Here is a 19,309-nt window from a genome sequence, read left to right as displayed (position 1 = left end):
GATAATGTCACTGAAATGTAGTCTTCAGAGTCTGTTTCAAAGCTCAGTTTCTTGTTTTACTAGTCTTAAAAATAAAAGAACAAAAGAAAGATCTTGTCTCTGTGCCTACTGTCCAGGCTGTTCTCACTGATTCTGGCTTTCCTCCTCTCTCAAAGGTTGGTACAATCGACTCTATATAAATTTCACTTTACGTCGACACATCTTTTTCTTCTTGCTCCAAACCTACTTCCCTGCCACTCTGATGGTCATGTTGTCCTGGGTGTCCTTCTGGATCGACCGACGAGCAGTTCCTGCCAGAGTCTCTTTGGGTGAGAACAACTGCAACAAACCATGGCTGTGTGAAAACTTTGAACATGAAAGTTTTGGCAGGAAAGGGAACTGTTCATTTTGATGGTTAAAGTTATTGTGCAAGCAAATGGTGGTATTATCTGATGATTAATATAATGTATAACTTGCACTTTAAGTCATTCATCACTAAGCTGTCTTCCTCACTTTTCTGTAGCTCAGGACAGAAAGTGCTGTGGTCTTAAAAATGAAGCTGTAACACAGATTGGTACAGCTAGGAAACAGGAGTCCTTGTCTCCACTGGTCTTAGCAGACCTGACCTTAGGATTAGGTGTGTTAAAAATGTGTTTTAACAGCATTGTGTTTAAACCCTCGAGGTTAAGGAAGGAGTTAAATGCTGTTTGTTAAATACAAAATGTTGACTGCTCCATTACTCCTCAAAACTCAACCCATCATGAGCACAAAAATGTAGGCAGGGGAGCAGTTCTGCACTGGCAGAACAGATACTTAATGCACATTTATTTCATATTGAACATCTTTTAGATCATCATGTAGACTGTAATTTCTGCTTTTCTAAAAACAAAAAAACTTTATGGACTGTATCAGTTAATAACATTTCTTTCTCTTGGTTCCTTTCAGGGATAACCACCGTGCTGACCATGTCCACGATCATCACTGGGGTGAATGCCTCCATGCCTCGTGTTTCCTACATCAAAGCAGTGGATATTTACTTGTGGGTCAGTTTTGTGTTTGTGTTCCTCTCGGTGCTGGAATACGCGGCTGTGAATTACCTGACAACGGTGCAAGAGCGGAAGGAGAGGAAACTGCGGGAGAGGGTGAGGAAAACTTTTGTTCATCCATTTATTCTTTTTTTTTCCTTACAGCTGATCTGGTCTTTATATTGACTGTCTGTTAATGGGAAAACACTGACAACCATGTGTGTAATTGGGTCTGTTTAGACTGCTCCACCTCAGGCTGAATTACTAACACAGAAAAACAGGATTCGATCTTATGGATCTTCATAGAAACATCAGAAAGGAGAGTGTGATCTGAACTGGAAAAGAGTGCAGCCTGGAACTGCGAGGGAATGGCAAGACGGGAAAGTAGAAAATCTTCACTGCAGCTGCCACGATTCCTGTTTAGTAAGCTAAAGGGGTTATTTGGAGCAAATTAATTTCCTCTCTCTATAGGCAGCTTTACTCTGGGAACTTTATGGATGTAATAGTGGAGGTGTTGCCCATTACCAAGCACAAACAATGCTCAGCCAAGCTTATGCTTGTACTTTTTAATGTACCATGAAAGGTCTTATCCTGCATCCCTAGAGTGTTTCAAGACCTGACCAGAGACGGTCCTGAGCAGCTTGGCCCTGCTGGGAGCAGGACATAGGACTAGAGATCCCCTGAAGTCCTTTCCAGCCTGAAGTATCTTACAGACATGTAAGCCTTTCTTCTTTGTGATTACACAAAGCACCATCTCCTTTTGAGCACTAAGGCTTGAGACCAAATTTTTTCAGGCCCCATGCATCCAGGACATCACCATGTTTTACAGTTTCTTTCTTCCCAGTAGGAACGCACCGCATTAGTCTACTGGTAATATTGGTAACCTACTGTCTTTGACTCCCGGAGAAATTTGTACAAGCTTGTTGGAAATGCCAATGCAGACATCATCTTTGATACAATTTAAGCATGCTATTTCCCTCTCTGAACTACTCTTTTGGTTTTGCATGTCCTTCTCTTCCCTTCCTCTTCTTCCTATGACTTTCTTGAAGAGCAGCACAAGCCACATAACATTCCAGCACCTTTCCCAGTTGACATACTGTAAAAGAATATAATTAGATATACTTAAAAAAACAATTGGATAAATTTACCAGACTTCTGTGATGAGATTTTACCTCTCTTCAAGGCCTTCTCAACAGCATTATGATTCTGGAAAGCTACTTGAACAGACCCCGAGATTCTTAATTTATCTATGCCCTTCCTAGTCCCCACCTGGGGCCCAGCAATTCTCTGCAACACAAGGCAGAGATGCTCTGTGCAAGCACAGCGACTCCAGTGTGTCTGACTTGCTGCATGTGAGCAGTGATCTGTGGCATTTTAGCCAGCCATGCTCAGGCTTCCCAAGTCCAAAGAATACAGTGTCTTGGCAGGTCATGGGAAATAACAAGAAACATCCTTGCTAGGTCTGACTTGCCTAGAATAAACCTGTATGGTTTTTTTTAAAGATGAAAACTCTTCTCCTTTGTTTTTAACTCTACTAGAAGGATGAAATGAACTTGAGAGGGTTTGTTAATTTTCTGCTAAGTTTTCTGGAATGTTTTCCCACATCCAGTGATGGTGTAACTTGTTATTTATATCATAAATCTGCCCTTTACTGAGTTTTGTACACTGAATTCTATATTCAGCAAATGCCTTTTTACTACAACAGGGAAAATATTGTACCCAGTCTTCAATGTGTGACGATATTATTCCTCAGTAGGGAAATGGGAACAGAGATAATAAAGAGCATTATTTGAGGAGGAAGCTCTTGAAGAAGCAGAAGAGACATTTCTCACAGTAAATGTAGATCTTGTCAGCCAGTGCTACTCCCCTATGAAAGATCTAAAAAGTCCAGCACAAACATGTAAGACTACCCAGAGAAGAGCTGTGTTATGTCTACATTAAGAAATTCAGTGTGCCAGGGACAAAGGGATGCAGTGTCTAAAACGAAGCCTTCTCTTCCTCAAGGTTACAGGAGCTGCTGTGAAATGCCTGTGTCAAAAGGTCTGTGGCCCTATGCTTATTCCCAGCCCATACCTGGAAATTTTTCAGAGCTTGCTATTATGCCTTGTTGGGACTATGTAAGGCTACAGAGGCTAGACAAAATTAAGAGAGTAAAAAGCAGTTATATTTATTGAAAGGCTTTCAGGTACGTTAGGGCCGTCAAAGCCCCCCGGGGCTACACCTAAAATGAACGACAGGTCACAGGTTTTCACTTTTATAAGTTTGGTCCATTTGCATATGTAGGTTCCGGGGTTCAGTCGGGAGATCTCTATAAGCAGATCTTGGGACACAGGCGGTTTATTGCAAAGGGCGTGGGTATAGAGGCACTGCTCAGAGCTGCCAGACTCAGCTCGGAGCAGGCTCAAGAGAGCAAGAGAGTAAGCGGGTAAGAGAGAGAGAGAGAGAGAGTGTAAGAGCAAGGAGAGTGAAGAAGAAGTAGTAAGAGTAAGAGTGTAATGAGAATAGAATAGAATAGAATAGAATGGAATGGAGAAGTCCTGGTTACAATACAATAAATCATCTTCTGTACAGAATATTCTAATTGTCACTATCCAATCTAATACAAGATACAAATCCTATAGCATTTGCATACAGCCTATAAGAGTTCTTATATTACCATAGAGTGTTACATCTTAACTTCTAAAAACTACTCTTTGGACCCCTTCTGCTGAGCTAGTAGGGTCTGCTCTGACCCTTGGACCTGCCTGCAAGCAGAGGGTATTGTTCAATCAAGAGGGGATTACCTTCAGTCGGCCATACCATTGTTTTCCAGTTGTTCAGTAACTAAGACTTTGTATTTCAAAAGTGGCTTTCATTTCGATGTTGCCTGTAGTTTTCATATTCCCAAAATCTTTTGTCAGGCAATCATATTTATAAGGCTTTCCTGTTTCATCTTCCCCAACATCCTCCCCTTTCTGATGAACAATTAAGATATTAGACATAGTCCTACTCGTTATTTTTTGCACACACTGAAGTATACAAGGTACTGCTACTAAAACTATAATTATTACTACTAGAATAATCAAGCCTATTTTACAGAGTTCCCTTAGCCAAGGTGCAAAGCTCCAACCATCAAACAAACTGTCTAGCCAAGACGAGTTATCTGGTGTAATTTGGTTAGCTAGGTCCCTTAGGTTTTGTAACTGTTTGTGAATGGAAACAGAATGATCGGATAAGTTCATACAGCATAATCTTTTAAAATCTTCACAGCCATGCCTATGTGCTAATAAAAGATAATCAATATAAGTTTGGTGTCTATGGCTGGGAGTTGGAGAAATGTGATCATTATCGTATGGCCAATATTTATCAAAAGTAACATTAGCAAAACCTTCTGGTAAAGGTATTCCAACTAAACAGGTTGAAAAAGGTTTGTCAGGGCTTGTGTCAGATAGACAGATGGTATCGGAGCCTGCAGATTTGGCTAAAGCAACCCAAACATTTGTCTTTGGTTGATTTACAGGTAAAGCTTCACTGCAAAAACAAAAACAAAAGGTTAAAAGCAACATGCATCTACACAAATAATGCTAAAACTCCATTCTTTTCTTGAGCTGTTTTTGGCAGACAATGTTCTCTCAGTAGCTCTGCCGAGTTCACATTTCAGTGCTGGCTTCTCGGCTTCCACTCGCAGGGTCACTGGCTGAAGTGGAACCGACAGTGGGCTTTGATGCGTGGTACAGCTTCACGTTCTTTGCTGGAATCCACTTGGTTCCTTCACCTGTGGAGAGACATGCAAATCCCTTTCCCCACATTATAAGATCATATGGTCTTTCTATTTTTCCTGATGCTAAATTCTTAATTAAAACTAGGGGGTGCTCCTTCAGTTTTGCTTTTTTGTTGTTTAAGAAATGTCTGAAAATGGGGGGATCAGGATCTTCTGCAGAGCTGTTCAAGAAATTAAAAACATACAAGGCTTTATTCAACCTTCTTTGAGGTGTAGCCTGGGCTTTTCCCCCTTTCTGTTGATTTAAAATGCGTTTTAAAGTTTGATGTGTTCCTTTTAGGGTACTTTTTAGCAGTTGTTTAAGATACGGTGAGCAAATGCCACTGTATCTTACAGCACTTTTTAGTTCTTTAATTTCGAGAGTGGGGATGGGAGCCCACGTTTTAGGACTGTCAGGCTGTTGGCTAGCTATCACAGGCTTAGTTAATAGACTAAGACTTTCATCTTTATAGATTTGGGGTCTTATTTCATGGCAAGATGTTAATTGAGAATAATCTGAGCACTTTGGAGGATTTTTTGATTCAGAAGGTAGCGCTGACAAACTCTCAGAACTCGTTTTCTCTTTCTGGGTTGCAAGATCCCCGTCGCTCGCTGGCGGGACTCTGGGGCTCATTGCAAACAAATCTGGCTGCTTTTCAGAGTTTACTTGTGTTGGATTTAAAGCATCAGCTTCGGCAGAGGGGCTCTCCGTCTCCCCTGCCACTGGAGCTGCATCATTCCCATCCGTTCCCCCCCTGCTCGTGGCTTCTGAGGCGAGGCTGCGCTGCGCGGAGGGATACGGCTGGGCGGTGGAGGGATACGGCTGTACGGTGCCGGGGGACCCTGGCGGGGGCGGCTGCGGCGTGGGGATGGGACCCGGCGGGGGCGGCTGCGGTGCGGGGATGGGACCCGGCAGGGGCGGCGATGGCACGGCAGAGCTCGGGAGTGGCGCAGCCGATCTCAGTGGCGGTGGGCGAGGAGGCGGTGGGGCCGCGGGGGACTGGCTCAGTGACTCCGGCACGGCCGATTGAGGCGGCGGCGGGCGAGGGGGCGGGGCGGAGCTGCGCGGCGGTGGGGGGGGGCGCGGCGAATAGTTCCATTAATGCTGCACAAGCCGGGATGAGTTCTGCGGTACTCTTGTCCCACCGTGATATGGCATTAAATAATTTGATTCCCACTGAGTCCCAAAAGTCTCTGGTGTAGACTGCTGAACGGTCAGCATTTGGGAAATTAATCAGAGTCCATTCTAAGAGGTTTTTTAGCTCATGTTTAGGTACTTGTCTTGAACTAGAGCTTAGTAGATGCTTAAGTTGCTTATAGAGATCTCTGTCATGGGCAGAGTGGGTTTGTCCCATTTTTTAGACCAGTATGATACTCACTTAGATGATGTCGCAGGAGCAGTGTCCTTAGTCAGATGTCCGTCGTGGGGGGCTGGCCAGGCACTCCACTCAGCGCTCAGGACGCCGCTTTTCGGTCCTTTCCCAGAGCTCCGGTTTCAGGCGTCGCTTGGCAACGGCTTTCCGTGCTCAGGACCTCACGGGTGGGTCCGCACTGAGAGCTCCAGCGCGGGCGGTGCTCAGCACTACTCGCCTGTGCTCGGGGCGTGCGGCAGATTTCCCTCCGCAGAGCTCCAGTCAGCACTGCTTAGCAGCGTGTCCGTGCTCAAGGGGTGATACGGCAGACTTCCTCTAAGAGCTCCAGGGGGCCGCTGCGCAGCAGTGGCGGCCCGTGCTCGAGGACTGCCAGGCAATTGCCTCCAAGAGCTCCAGGTAATCCCCGTGCTCGAAGGCTGCCTCAGCAGAATTATAGAGCTCCAGCTTCTACGATGCGCAGCAACGGTATGCCGTGCTCACGACACGTTCTAGGTGGCTATAACTGGTCTTTTAGTTACCGTCCATGGAGAAGTCTCCCACAGATGGAGAAAGCCGAACCGGGCGTTCAATCACGTTGTGCGCCAGACTGTAGGTGCTGGGCGTGGGTTCGAGCTCCACATTGGGCGCCAGACTGTAGGTTCCGGGGTTCAGTCGGGAGATCTCTATAAGCAGATCTTGGGACACAGGCGGTTTATTGCAAAGGGCGTGGGTATAGGGGCACTGCTCAGAGCTGCCAGACTCAGCTCGGAGCAGGCCCAAGAGAGCAAGAGAGTAAGCGGGTAAGAGAGAGAGAGAGAGAGAGTGTAAGAGCAAGGAGAGTGAAGAAGAAGTAGTAAGAGTAAGAGTGTAATGAGAATAGAATAGAATAGAATGGAATGGAGAAGTCCTGGTTACAATACAATAAATCATCTTCTGTACAGAATATTCTAATTGTCACTATCCAATCTAATACAAGATACAAATCCTATAGCATTTGCATACAGCCTATAAGAGTTCTTATATTACCATAGAGTGTTACATCTTAACTTCTAAAAACTACTCTTTGGACCCCTTCTGCTGAGCTAGTAGGGTCTGCTCTGACCCTTGGACCTGCCTGCAAGCAGAGGGTATTGTTCAATCAAGAGGGGATTACCTTCAGTCGGCCATACCATTGTTTTCCAGTTGTTCAGTAACTAAGACTTTGTATTTCAAAAGTGGCTTTCATTTCGATGTTGCCTGTAGTTTTCATATTCCCAAAATCTTTTGTCAGGCAATCATATTTATAAGGCTTTCCTGTTTCATCTTCCCCAACATCATATCAGGGGTTAATCCTCCAATTACAGCTTCAGGTAATGAAGTAATTTACCCCAGGTTTCCTTCCCCCCAACTCACTTTTGTTTACATATCTCAGGGCCTGAGACAGTAAGGTGTCCTTGAGTTTTAGACTTAGAGAGAAATTGTTTTGTCTGACCAAAATGGGAGAACTGTAGCTAACAGGCTACATGGAGTTTAGAATTATACACTAACGAATTACAGGATATGAAAAATATAAAAGCTGAAATCCTAAGGCATCAGCTGGGCTGCACAAAATCCAGGCCAGAGACATTTCTGACACTCTAAATGTACTGTCAGCTGCATTCCCATGCCCAAAGAGGCTCTTTGGCAGTCTTTGAATTATTGCTGTAGACATAGGCTAAAATTTCTGCAGGGTGAAATTACGTAGTGCACCTCTGTGGGTACGTGCCTATGTGAGGATGAGTGTAATTTTAGGATCTGTGGAGGTGGGTTTCTAGCTCGTCAGGCTCTCTTGTCCATAGAGGTGGCTGTCATCATGTGTGCATGAAGCCATGGGAACTGTAATTTGACCTGGGGGCTGACAGTAAATCTGCAGAATTGCTTTCTCTGCTGAGTCCTGCAGCAATTAGCTTGTTATTGCAACTGCTGTCCCTCACACTCAGCCACCATCTCCTGGACCTGTAAGTTCCTGATAAAGAACCTGATGTGTAACTTTTCCCTGTGGTTTTTTTGTTGTTTGGTATTATTCTGGTTTTGGCTGGCATAGGATTAGTGTCTTTTCAGTAGCTGGTACAGTGCTGTGTTTTGAATTCAGTGTGAGGATAATGTAACACACTGATGTTGTTGCTAAGTTGTGTTTGTCCCGTGTCAAGGATGTTTTTGTGTCTTATGCTCTGCCAGTGAGGAGGCAAACAAAAAAAGTTGGGAAGGAACATGACCAGAACAGGTGACCGAAACTAGCCAAAGGGATATTCCACAGAACACATTTCAGTTATTAAACTGTTCTTATCTCAATCTACAAGTTTTACTTCTGATTCTCCTCCACAACCCTCCGGAGTTCAGGGGGGAGGGTGGGTTGAGTGAGTGACTGCATGATGCTTAGATGCCAGCTGGGATTAAATCATGACAGTCCTTTTTGGGGAGCTTCACTCTGGTTTTGTTCTGTTTTGGTTTGGTTATGTTGGTTTTGGGGTGTGTGGTTTTTTAAGTGTGTGTGCCTAGAATAAAATATGTCTTAAAATCCAATTGATGTTCAATTGTACTCACGGAGTGCTCAAAAAAAGTAAAGTAAGTGGGCTACTAACTTGCCATGTTTTTCTGAACATAACCTGCTGATACCAAATCTTTTGGTTATGTCAAGAACATAGAAAACAATCCTTAAGTTGATTTTAAGGTTTTCAATAAGCAATGTGATCTGTTGTTTAAATAATTTGAAGGAAAAGCCTTGACTGTAGTGTTTTCCAATGGCATCCTGAATATTACATATTGATGTTATATACATTTTTACACACACACATATATATATGTATATATTCAGATATATACATTTGCTTTAGCTGAACATATCCTTGAAAACAAGTTCTTGGAAAACTCACACAACAAAGTTGGTGGAGGGTGCAAAGTATTACTAGGTGAGGAAATTGGTCTGTGGGAAATCAGAGACAGGAGCTCCTAGCAGAAAGGAGGTTTTGGAGTCCATTTTCATTGTGCATAAATACATAATCGATATTGCTGGGACAGGAAAAGGTTTTGAAGGTTTTGAATGATAGAAGACTGCATTTCCTATTCAAAATTCTATATGTATTCATTGGATTTTTTTGTGAGATGCATGCTAGTGCTGCTGAAGCCAATGAAAGTTTTGATGTTAGCTCCAATAGAGCTGGTATTTTACATTATGCTTTTATCTGGTCCTCTGCTTGGTTTAAAATCAGATTTATGAAGAAAATGTGTATCTGTGAAACCAGAACTTGGCCCTTTTCTTCCCATAACATGTACTGGATAAGCCATTTCCACAGATTAAACTGCGTCTTGTCCATGAATATTTATAAAAACAAAGAATGAAAAATAAGGAACCTCAAGACAGTAAGCCTGAACAACAGCTAGCTAAGAAAATCTTTTGCTTAGACTATATGTCTGCTAAAGCATTGTTCTAATCTTTTCTGAAGCTGCTCATCCAAGCAGTGGAGATAAACCCTGTTTCTTCCTTTTGAAAACAAGAAAAGAAAAGTGACTTTTTTGTTCAAAGAGAAATTTAAAATATCTCAATCAAAATTTTGAACTCCACTGTTTACATCTGTCTGTTAATAGAAAGGCATAATTTCTGTTGCTGACGTGTTTTTCCAATATTCAGCTGTATTTCTTGCTTATGTCCCTAGTTTTCATGTTCATGTGGAATACCTCACTCGAAAACTATGATGCTGGATGGAAACTACAGTGAATCTGATGCCAACAGCCTGGCAGGATATACAAGAAACCAGATGGTACCAGAAGAAGAAAAACCAGAAAAGGTGGTTGTGCATTTAGCTATGAGCAATGAATCTAATTCATCAAGGAAGAGAGGCCTGAGGGGCTATGTGGGCTTGCGCATCATCCAGAACACTCATGCAATTGATAAATATTCAAGATTGATATTCCCAGGCACCTACATAGTTTTTAATTTGATATATTGGTCTGTCTTTAGCTAAGCATGCTGGCACAGCAGTGACTGAATCAGAAGATGGCTACAAAACACTCTTTTGTTGGTATTTTTTTTGTCTGATCTGGACACAAAGCCAGAAACCTGATTATTTTATTGCTTTTTCAAAGGGTAAAGGGGAGGACACATCCTCCAGAAGGCAATTCCATGCACAGACCTCATGGAGGAAGTTGCTGTGCTGGTTGATTTCCAACCCACACCCCTGCTCCCGTTTGCTTTATGACACATGCCATTTCTCATACTTGAAAATACATGTCCACCATACACCCAAATGTGCTGGATGCTCGTTTGGGGCTGGCCACGCTGGTGGTGCCTGCTGTGCAATGGACAACCAAAGACAGTGCTCATGTGAGCTGTAAGGAATTAAATAAATGCAACTTGCATGGGGAGGTCTGGACAGTGCAGCTCCTGTAAGGAAACTGAATGAGCATTTCCTTTTACAAAATCTCTGCTTTTGAGCAAATTCTTTTGTTTTTTCTTTGGCATACAAATGTAATTTTTTTTCCATTGTTTTCTGAAGAACACCTCCTTTAAGGGTACGGATTCTGCTTTCTCTCTGGATAGGACCTTCATCAGTACCATTAGGACAGCTGACTGGCCAGGATCAGCTGGGCTGGTTACAGAGCACAGGTGGTATGTTTGAGTCAGCAGGCTTTTTTTCTAGATTACAAAGTGCAGTCCACAGACAAACTGTACATCCCAATGTGCCTCTCCCAGTCAACACAATGCCCTTCTGTTCAGGCATTTGGGATCAAAAGGGGTATATGTCTGCCAGAACCTCTCTGCAGAAACAGAGGCATGTCAGAGATTAAATGGCCAAGAGTAATACTGTTGGTCCAAGGTCTGTGTAAGTCCTTTGAAGCTGCTGCACAGCATTGTAACAAACTTACGTGCTTGGCAGTTCTTCTCCTATCCCGTGATATCTCCCTTCTCTTTGCTAACAATGCTGACAGCAAAACCCAAATGTAGAAGCACGACACCAACAAGACAGCGATGCTCAAGTTTTTGTGCTCCTTATTTTAAGTAAACACCATGAGTTTTTGGCTGTCGTGGAGATTATGTACATCAAAACGCTTGTTTACCAAGCTGAAACTGAGCAGTGGGGGCTGAGCTTGAAGTGCCAGGACTGAGGTTAGAAAAAAGAAAAAGCAAACAAAGAATACTGATGTAACTGTAAGTATTTGTTGGCACATGAAATTTTCTTCTTAACCATAGCAGGAATTCTTACATCCTAAATCTCAGGGGACGTAGAAGGTGGCAGAGAAATGTCAACTCTTGGCTGTCAACAATACCCAGATTTTCCCTTGTGCCTCAAATATTACTGCCTAAGAAATATTACTGCCTAAGTCAAGCTGATGATGGCACCGATTTAGTGGAAACAAAATTGATGAGAGAAGCTAAAATTAACAACTACGTTTCCCTTTAATCAGCCATGTTAATAACTGACATGAATGGAGTTCTGTCTGGTCATGGAAGTAAGAAAACACAGCCCTGGAATTGCTGGCAAGAAGAGGAAGGACAGTATATGAGGGGCAGGATTGCCCAGCCTGTCACTGTCTCCTGAGCCACCACCAGCTCAGTGCATTTACCACTCATTGCTCCTGCAGCTGAAACGTGGATACTTCTCACGTTGGCAGGCGGAGATCACTACAAGAAAGACACAAAAAATATGAAAGAAATAGATCACTCATTTTTTGAGATGTTAAAGCCTGGGCATAAGAGTGTGTTCTTCAGCATTAGCAGTTTTGAGTGTAAAACAGGAGCCAATGTCCCAGCTGGCAGCAGAACAGTGCAGCAAAGGGACCTTTGCTGGGGAAAGGAAGCAGAACTGCACTATGAAGTCACCAGAAAGTTCAGGGAGTGAGAAACTTGGTTCCTGTGCTCCCCTGTTTTGCCAGTCTTTCGGCATTACCCATGGCACATTCCATTTAACCTCTCAGTGCCTCAGCTCCTCCATCTAGAAAGCGAGGAGCACTAGGATTTACCTACCTCATAAGGTGCCGAGGGGCTTAATGTGCTTAGTTAGCATGTGTGGGGGGCATGCTTATGATTTCTGAGCAGGTTACCCAGTGGGAATCCAATTTTGTATTACTTACCAGTGAGTTCTTAAATGCATCCTCGGAACCAGTCCAGCTGGCAGAAAGCAGGTATCTCTCCTGCCTTATGATGCTATTACAACTCCCCTGCATTATAATGACATTAAACCAGGGATAAATGTAGACAAATAGCCAAAAAGTGAGGGCTGTTGATGAATAATGCCTCCTGGCACACAAAACCCAGGAAGTCCTGGTGCTTTACTTTGCCATTTCTTTTTATTACACCTCCTGTTCCCTTAGAAGTTATGTGATGGCAAAGACATCCTTTAGGTTCTACCATCTTTGTACTAGCATTCCCTGTAGTTTTAAAGCCTAATAAGCATCTTTTGGAGAGGATACCTTACTGTTATTTTATTTGCATGTGTACATAACTGATATTGATGTCTGCTTTTATCAGCCTATAAAACTATCAAGAGGGTATTTTTCCACTAGAGCAAAAAAATCCCTCCTCTATCTTAGGCACTACTTAAGCTTATTATTAATTAAAATGAAAAGTATAGATGCAAATAAAGCCAAGAGTTCTCCTTCAGTCAGCATTATGAATTGTATTTTTCTGTTTATTCAGAGAAGAGTGGCTAGGCATGAAGCTAGAACAAATATTTGAAGTATGGTATTGACAATGTATTTCACCTTTGATTTCACCTGGATTACAAGAGACTCCATGAGCACTGTCTAACTTCCAGTTGCCAGATCCAACCAACGTTTTGAGAGGGAGTGCCTGAAGCTGGGCTCTGAATGCTGTTTGATGGATACAACCCAGTCCTGGGAGGCACTGAGCAGATGGACAATGAACCTACTGAAGGACAGGATTTTCAGAAGTGCACAGGAGATTTGGGCAAATTGAGGTCACTGATGAAAATGCCTTCTCTGCACAACCTGGTCCAATTGGAATGAGAGAAAATGCCAGCTCTGCTCATTCTAGGTCTGGCTCCATTTTACTTTTACTTCTGACCAAATCATGTCTTTGAGAAAAAGTAACTATATATCTATGTGCACAGATGTATAATGTGTATGCAGGCATAATCTATAACAAACGAAGACACTGGGATATGTACCTACGTTAAATAGTGTCCATATGTGAAATTGTAATATATTGTATGTAAATTACCGTTTATTATGCCCAGAAAACTTACTACATTGAATGGAGAAAAGCTCTTATTGTCAGCCAAGGGCCAAGAAGTGAGGTATTGGCAAAAAATATGGGTTCTCTTACTTTTTTTTTTCTGAAAAAGGAGGTGTTGAGAAGGATGCAAGCAATGCTGAGGCTAAACTTGTGCAATGGGTACAATCCACTGTGCTGGTTGTTGTAATCAAACCTGGTAATAAAATAACAGATGGAAAGAGTGGAAAAGAGTTCATTTCATGGTGTGAACTTTAAAATGTGATTTTAATTCTGTTTGGAAATCTGTTATCTATGAGTTGATATCCAGGGGCAAAGGATTTGAATAAACACCTCATTTGTAATTGATTTCAAGTAAAAAACATTTCAAAAGGTGGAAGGAATGTAGTGGAAGCGTGCAAGTACTTTGAAGTATGCAAAGCTCTTTGGGAAAACGGAGCTGTTAATCACAGTTATAAGCTATGGAGACCTTTTGTGAAAACTGCAACCCACACTGAAGAAAGTTTAATAATTGCTTTACAATTGGTGGCACATTTTCAAAAGATCAAGCGACAGGTATATATCTCAATCTCCATTTGACTACAAATGAGAACTTTTCATTTAATTCCTGCTGTGTGCCTTTGAAAACATTGTCTCCACACTTCCCAATGGAAGATAAAACTGCTCCGAGGTCCCAGCTACCAGATCTCAGCTATTATCCCTAATGCCGACTTATGGAACAAAAATAAATGTGCATGGGTGAGGCTGATGCCCGAACCACTGAATAATGGTTATTGTCTGTCAAGTTTCCACAGTGGAGAGATTACAGCAAGGTACAGCCTAACTAAGTGAGATACTGCCCTGCTAAAATGTAAAGAGCAGGAAAATTTATTTAAAAAACAGCAAGAATTTAGCACTATTAAAATTAAAATGTAATCCAGTCCCACATTAAGCTGATTAATTACTTTGCAAAATGACATTTGAAATAATGTATCAGGGTCATTACTTTCCTGGTCAGAGGAATTATCATTTCAGATGAAGAGAGAAGGGAAATTGTGCTCAAGCAGGGGAAAGGTGCCACTCTTGGCATCCAGCTCTTGTGGAAGTACAGGAGTGACCACCAGGCTGAGCAGAGCCTGCTGTGGAGGCAAAGGTGAGGGGATCCAATTTTCCCAAGGCACTTGTTGCCTGGGAGTCACACATCACCATGTGCCTCTCCTTGATTTGGGCATGAAAAGGTTATATTCTGCCAGAAGGGGTGGGATCCCCATGGGTAGTCATGAGAGGTGGTGCAGTGCAGGTGGTGTAGCTATTTTGGCCAGAGGTTTGGGCTCCGTTCTGGCCATGTGTATTTTTAGCTGGTCCTTGGTCAGGGTTTCACACAGGTGCCACGTGCCTGTGGTAGCCACGGGCAGAGTCCCCTCCACACCAACACAGAGAGACATGCACAGCTCCCAGGTGTACCCCCCCCCCCCCCCAGCTCATCCTGCAGCACTAAAGAGATAGGGGCTACATCAAGAATGTGTGCCCCAGCATTCCATTTGCAAGGCAGCCAGGAATCAGGACAGCCCTGAATTGCCCACTGCCCAGAGCAAGAAGCAAAGCCCTTAGCAGATAATACAATACCTGATTTTTAAGACTTCCTCCCTTTAAGAAAATGCTGAAGACTCCTTTTGGCCAGTTGTCCAAATTGGACTTATACCACAAGTCTTTTAGGGGTCTCTGAGTGTGGATATGTGCACTTGCAACCATAGAAATTAGCTTAGGAGAAATGCCTGGCAACTCAACCCATACAAAATGCATATAAATGATGTGGAAAAAAAAGAAGGAAAGATTTTACTGCTCTACTTGTCACGCAGATTTATGGAAGAAAATTGTGTGTTTAGCTTAGAGGGAATTCAGAGAGAGGAATGAAAGGACAAGTTAATTGTAACGACAGTTTGAATTACTTGAACAAATATATTTTGGGAAAAGGGACAGAACATTAGAGCTGTAAAACTCTCTAGCCTCCTGGCTCTTTGCATTTTATCTGGATTTCTATTAGGGTCCAAATTCATTTCAACCATGGAATTTTAAAGCTTTCTTATTAAGGTGCATAATGACCACATTTTTATAGGTACAGATGGGAGGAGACCTTCAGTGCTCTGCACAGATTGTAATTGCAGCAGTATCCAAGTGAAAAACCTGCTTATTTTGTGTCTAGAACTTCAGGAGAGCTGCTGTTCCACAAAACAGGGTAGGCAGAATTATTCACCTGTTGGGCAGGGACGCAAGGTGCTTTCCAGGGAGCTGCACAGGAGAAAGATCCTATCATTTGCACCAGATAGAAGCCTTGACATCTAACACATATTTCTGGGTGCTCAAGCCTGGTGCTGGGGGGGACTTTGTAAGGCTCTCTGAGGAGGAAAGGAAACTCCTGCTTGGCCAGACCTGGAGACACTAACCACCTAGGTGGTCATCACCCTAACCACAGCCACCATCCATGACGGTGCCGTGGATGCAAACTGCCACCCCGGGCAAGGTGACAAAGGAGTTTTCCTCAGGACTTGGCCCATGTTCTGTGCCTCTGTGAGATACTTTCTTTATGGGATCAGTGTGCCCCTGCCCCAAAGGTCTCTGAGGTGCTCCCAAGGTGGCACACTGAAAGAAGTGTTTCTCTTATTCTGGGGCTGAAGTGGGGGCTCTCTCTTCATCCATGAGGGAGGCTGGTGCTCAGTCTGAAAAGGTGGTGTCTGTTTGCAGGATCTTCCTGTCAGATTCCTCCCACATCAGACTTCCCTTTCATCCCAGTGGTGACCTAGGAGAGGAAGAGGAGGAGGAGCTCTTGCTTCAAAGGGCTCCTTTGTTTGGAGAAGGGCTGGTGTATGACACAGAAAGCAAATGAAATTACTGAAATGGGAGGCCCTGCTGATTACTGGGGGTCAGGGGGTCTGTCCCAGGCTCTTGGGCACTCTATGTCCTAAATGACGCAGGAGATGCAACTCGATTTTGAACTGAGCTGCTAAATGGAAATGGCACATGCTGAGCTGCCATAAGCCTTCACCACCACTCACAGAGTAAGGCTGGGGCAGCAGCTCTGTGCAATTCTGTACCTCATTAACCTGTACAGGAACGCCTGGAGCTGTCTGGTGATGCTGTCCAGGAACAATGCTGCCCATCAGCTTTCCCTTCCCCACACTCAGCCTCCCACTGAAGGGCTCTCCATATCTCTTACCCACCCTCCTGCAGATGCAGCAGTGCTTAGCAGGACACGGCTTCCTTAAAGAAGAGGAAAAAGTAGCAAAAGAGGCAAGAAGAGGAAAAAAGTCCTCCCCCCAAAATGAAAGTATTTTTGTGACTGTGCCAAAGGCAGTATTTTTGCCAAGCCATTAGCTGCTCCTTGGTTCTCCAGCTTTTCTTTAATCACAGCTGTAATATTTGTGCTTTCTCCTCCTCAGTTCTTTGGTAGCTGACGTAAATATTACAGAATGTCAGTATTCTTCCCACGTCTCAGCTGGTGACAAAAGTCATAAAAACAAGTGACTAACAGCTCCAGTGCAAAACACCTTTGTGCTGGTGCTCTGCCAAGGGAAGGAACCATCGAGGCTGCTTCACAAATACAAACTCTGTAAGGTTTCCTAACTATATGAATCCAATTAGCTGAAGCGATTTAATTGGGAAGTGGTAAAACAGCTTGGTAAAATAATAAAAATTAAAATTTGTTTGATTTCACAGAGAAGGAAGCAGCCTCAGAAAGAAGTCTGAGTCTTACCCTCACTTCAGGTCTCAGTCAAGGCTGTGTGGATGCATGACACACAATGGTGGAGAGGTGTCATGGCCCAGCTGGATGGTGGGTGCAGGTCCAGGAGGCTTCCCACAGGAGAAACACCTGTGGGCTGCTCAGGACTGCACCCAGGACTGAAGCAAACACGCAGGATGAACCTTAGACCCAGAGTTTCATTCCTCAGTCTCTCCATCCCATGGCTGCTAAGCTGCCACCTAAGCTCTAAAATGCTCACAGTTGCTTCCAAGCACATCCATTTCCAGTACGGAGGCTGCCCCAAAGCTTCATGTCCACTCCAAGGCATGTCTTGGGGCCCTGGCTCAGCCTGTATGGAGCAGAATGCCATGATGTTCAATTCTCATGAGCCTCCAGGCTCAGCTTCCTGTCCAGGCTCAGCACTGTGGTGTTAAACTGCCCCTGGTGCCATTTCCTAGCTGCCTCCCTGAATCTGGAGGTCCCTGAACACCTCAAGGACCTCATCCATCTCTCATCCCAGCCTCATGAGCTTCTGCTGTCAGTAGAGCAGGTGATGGAGTCAAAGGCCTCACATGCCAAACAGACACCCCTCCAGCTGTCTCCTCGTATCTACCCTGATCCTTGTTTCTGCTCTCCATAAGGCTGTGAGAGGAGATCAGCAATGACCCAGAAACAAGCTGAAGAGAGAAAGAGGCTGAAAAATTTTTGTCAAGGGTCAGGAAGGATAAGGAGGGTGAAGCTGCTGAGCTGGGTTCCCTGAGTGCTTGGGCAGAGCACACACACATGGCACTAGGGCTCAGTGTGTGTGCCAGGTCTCCGGCACAGCACAGCAAGGCTCAGCACAGCTCCAGCACCAACACCTTTCTGGCCAAGGAATGATAGTCTTGGGGCACGTCCCCACCACCAGGACAAGGCTGCCATGCCAAGTGCTGCCACAACAGTCAGGCCAAACAGGGCTGTGGGGAGGACCAGGCAGCTGATGCTCCTGTGCCTGGAGGCATCATTGACCACATTTAAACCACTTCTGGCAGGTGCTTGTGCAGGCTTCTCTTAAAAACCTGCAATTCCACAGCTTCCCCGGGGAGCTTCTACCAGTGATTAACCAGCCTCAAAATTAGGAAGTATTCACTGGTAGCCTGGCTGAATCTGCCTTGCCAGGTCTGTTATGCCCTGTGGGTATGAAGGAAAGTTTATGTACCTAAATTTGTGCAGATATATCCCATGTTTCCTCTGCTCTTCACTTCCCTGGACTAAGGGACCTCCACTTTGTCTGAGATCCTCCTCAGAGTCCCCTGGGTTGTTTACAGAAAAATCTTACAACAGCCTTACTTCAGTTGTAGAATGGTCTGGGTTGCAAGAGACCTTAAAGATCATCTAGTTCCAACTCCCCTGCCATGGTCAGGGACACCTTCCACTAGACCAGATCACTCAAAGCCCCATCCAGCCTGGCCTTGAACATCTCCAGGGTTGGGGCATCCACAACTTCTCTGGGCAACCTGCTCCAGTGCCTCACCACCCTCACAGGAAAGAATTTCTTCCTAATGTCTAATCTAAAACTACTGTCTCTTAGTTTAAAACTGTTTCTCCTTGTCCTATTGCTATCAAGGCATACGAGCCCTGCTTGCATCCACCATTTCCTTCTGCAAAAGAAGTGGCATGATTTGAGACTGGAATTTGAATTTTTTTTTTTTTTTTTGGTGTGTACATGAGCAACATCCCCAGCTTTTCCGTAACACCTGTTAGGATTACCTGTAGCCCAGAAGTGACTAGTTTTGAACATTCAAAAAACTCCCACCAGGCAGAATAAACCAATGACTTAACCACCAATGAACTCATGCATTCCATAAATGCATAGAAGGGCTTTTCCATGCCTGCAGCATTGCTGCAAACTTTGGTTCCTGCCATGGAGGCAAATAATGCTCCCAGTATAATCCAAAGCAGGACTTTCACAGACAAGTCTCTTTTATCAGCTCAGCTGCTGGTGAGCTGAGGTTACACCCTGCAGCCAGGCAGCAGGGAGGCAGGAGGATGGCTGAGGCCCTGCCCTGCCCTGCCCTGCCCGGCTGCCCTCACTCCCCTGCACCAGCACACGCGCGGGCAGACAGGCGGAAAGCTGTGCCACGTGAATGCCTGGGATATGGATAAGTGCATTTTCATATTACATCTAATGTAATAAGTCAGTTAAATGCCCCTAGTCTGGGGAGGGCAGCATGTTAATAAACAGTCGTTACCAGCAGCTGACAGTTGGTTAGCACAGATTAATTCCTAATGAAGAAAAAACTCTTTATG

At 44.1% G+C, this 19,309-nt stretch overlaps 1 protein-coding gene across 2 annotated transcripts in view; it reads left to right on the top strand.

The window, feature by feature from the left end:
- The window catches only part of LOC116442245 (gamma-aminobutyric acid receptor subunit rho-2-like), a 39,563-nt gene extending 25,917 nt beyond the window's left edge, over positions 1-13,646 (top strand). Inside the window, exons 7-10 of one of the 2 annotated variants that reach the window (XM_032105042.1) lie at positions 156-308; positions 925-1,121; positions 9,767-9,898; positions 12,866-13,646. In XM_032105042.1, coding sequence (XP_031960933.1) covers positions 156-308; positions 925-1,121; positions 9,767-9,898; positions 12,866-12,904 — 521 coding nt within the window. In that variant the 3' untranslated portion in view covers positions 12,905-13,646. Of the gene's footprint in view, positions 1-155; positions 309-924; positions 1,122-9,766 lie in introns of both variants that reach the window. The other variant, XM_032105041.1, reaches the window with a different exon arrangement.
- The last annotated feature ends 5,663 nt before the right edge of the window (positions 13,647-19,309 follow it).

The sequence above is a fragment of the Corvus moneduloides genome, chromosome 3, assembly GCF_009650955.1.
Source record: "Corvus moneduloides isolate bCorMon1 chromosome 3, bCorMon1.pri, whole genome shotgun sequence".
NCBI classification, from domain to species: domain Eukaryota; kingdom Metazoa; phylum Chordata; class Aves; order Passeriformes; family Corvidae; genus Corvus; species Corvus moneduloides.
Note: the sequence above shows the minus strand (reverse complement) of the source record. Positions and strands in the feature narration are given on the sequence as shown.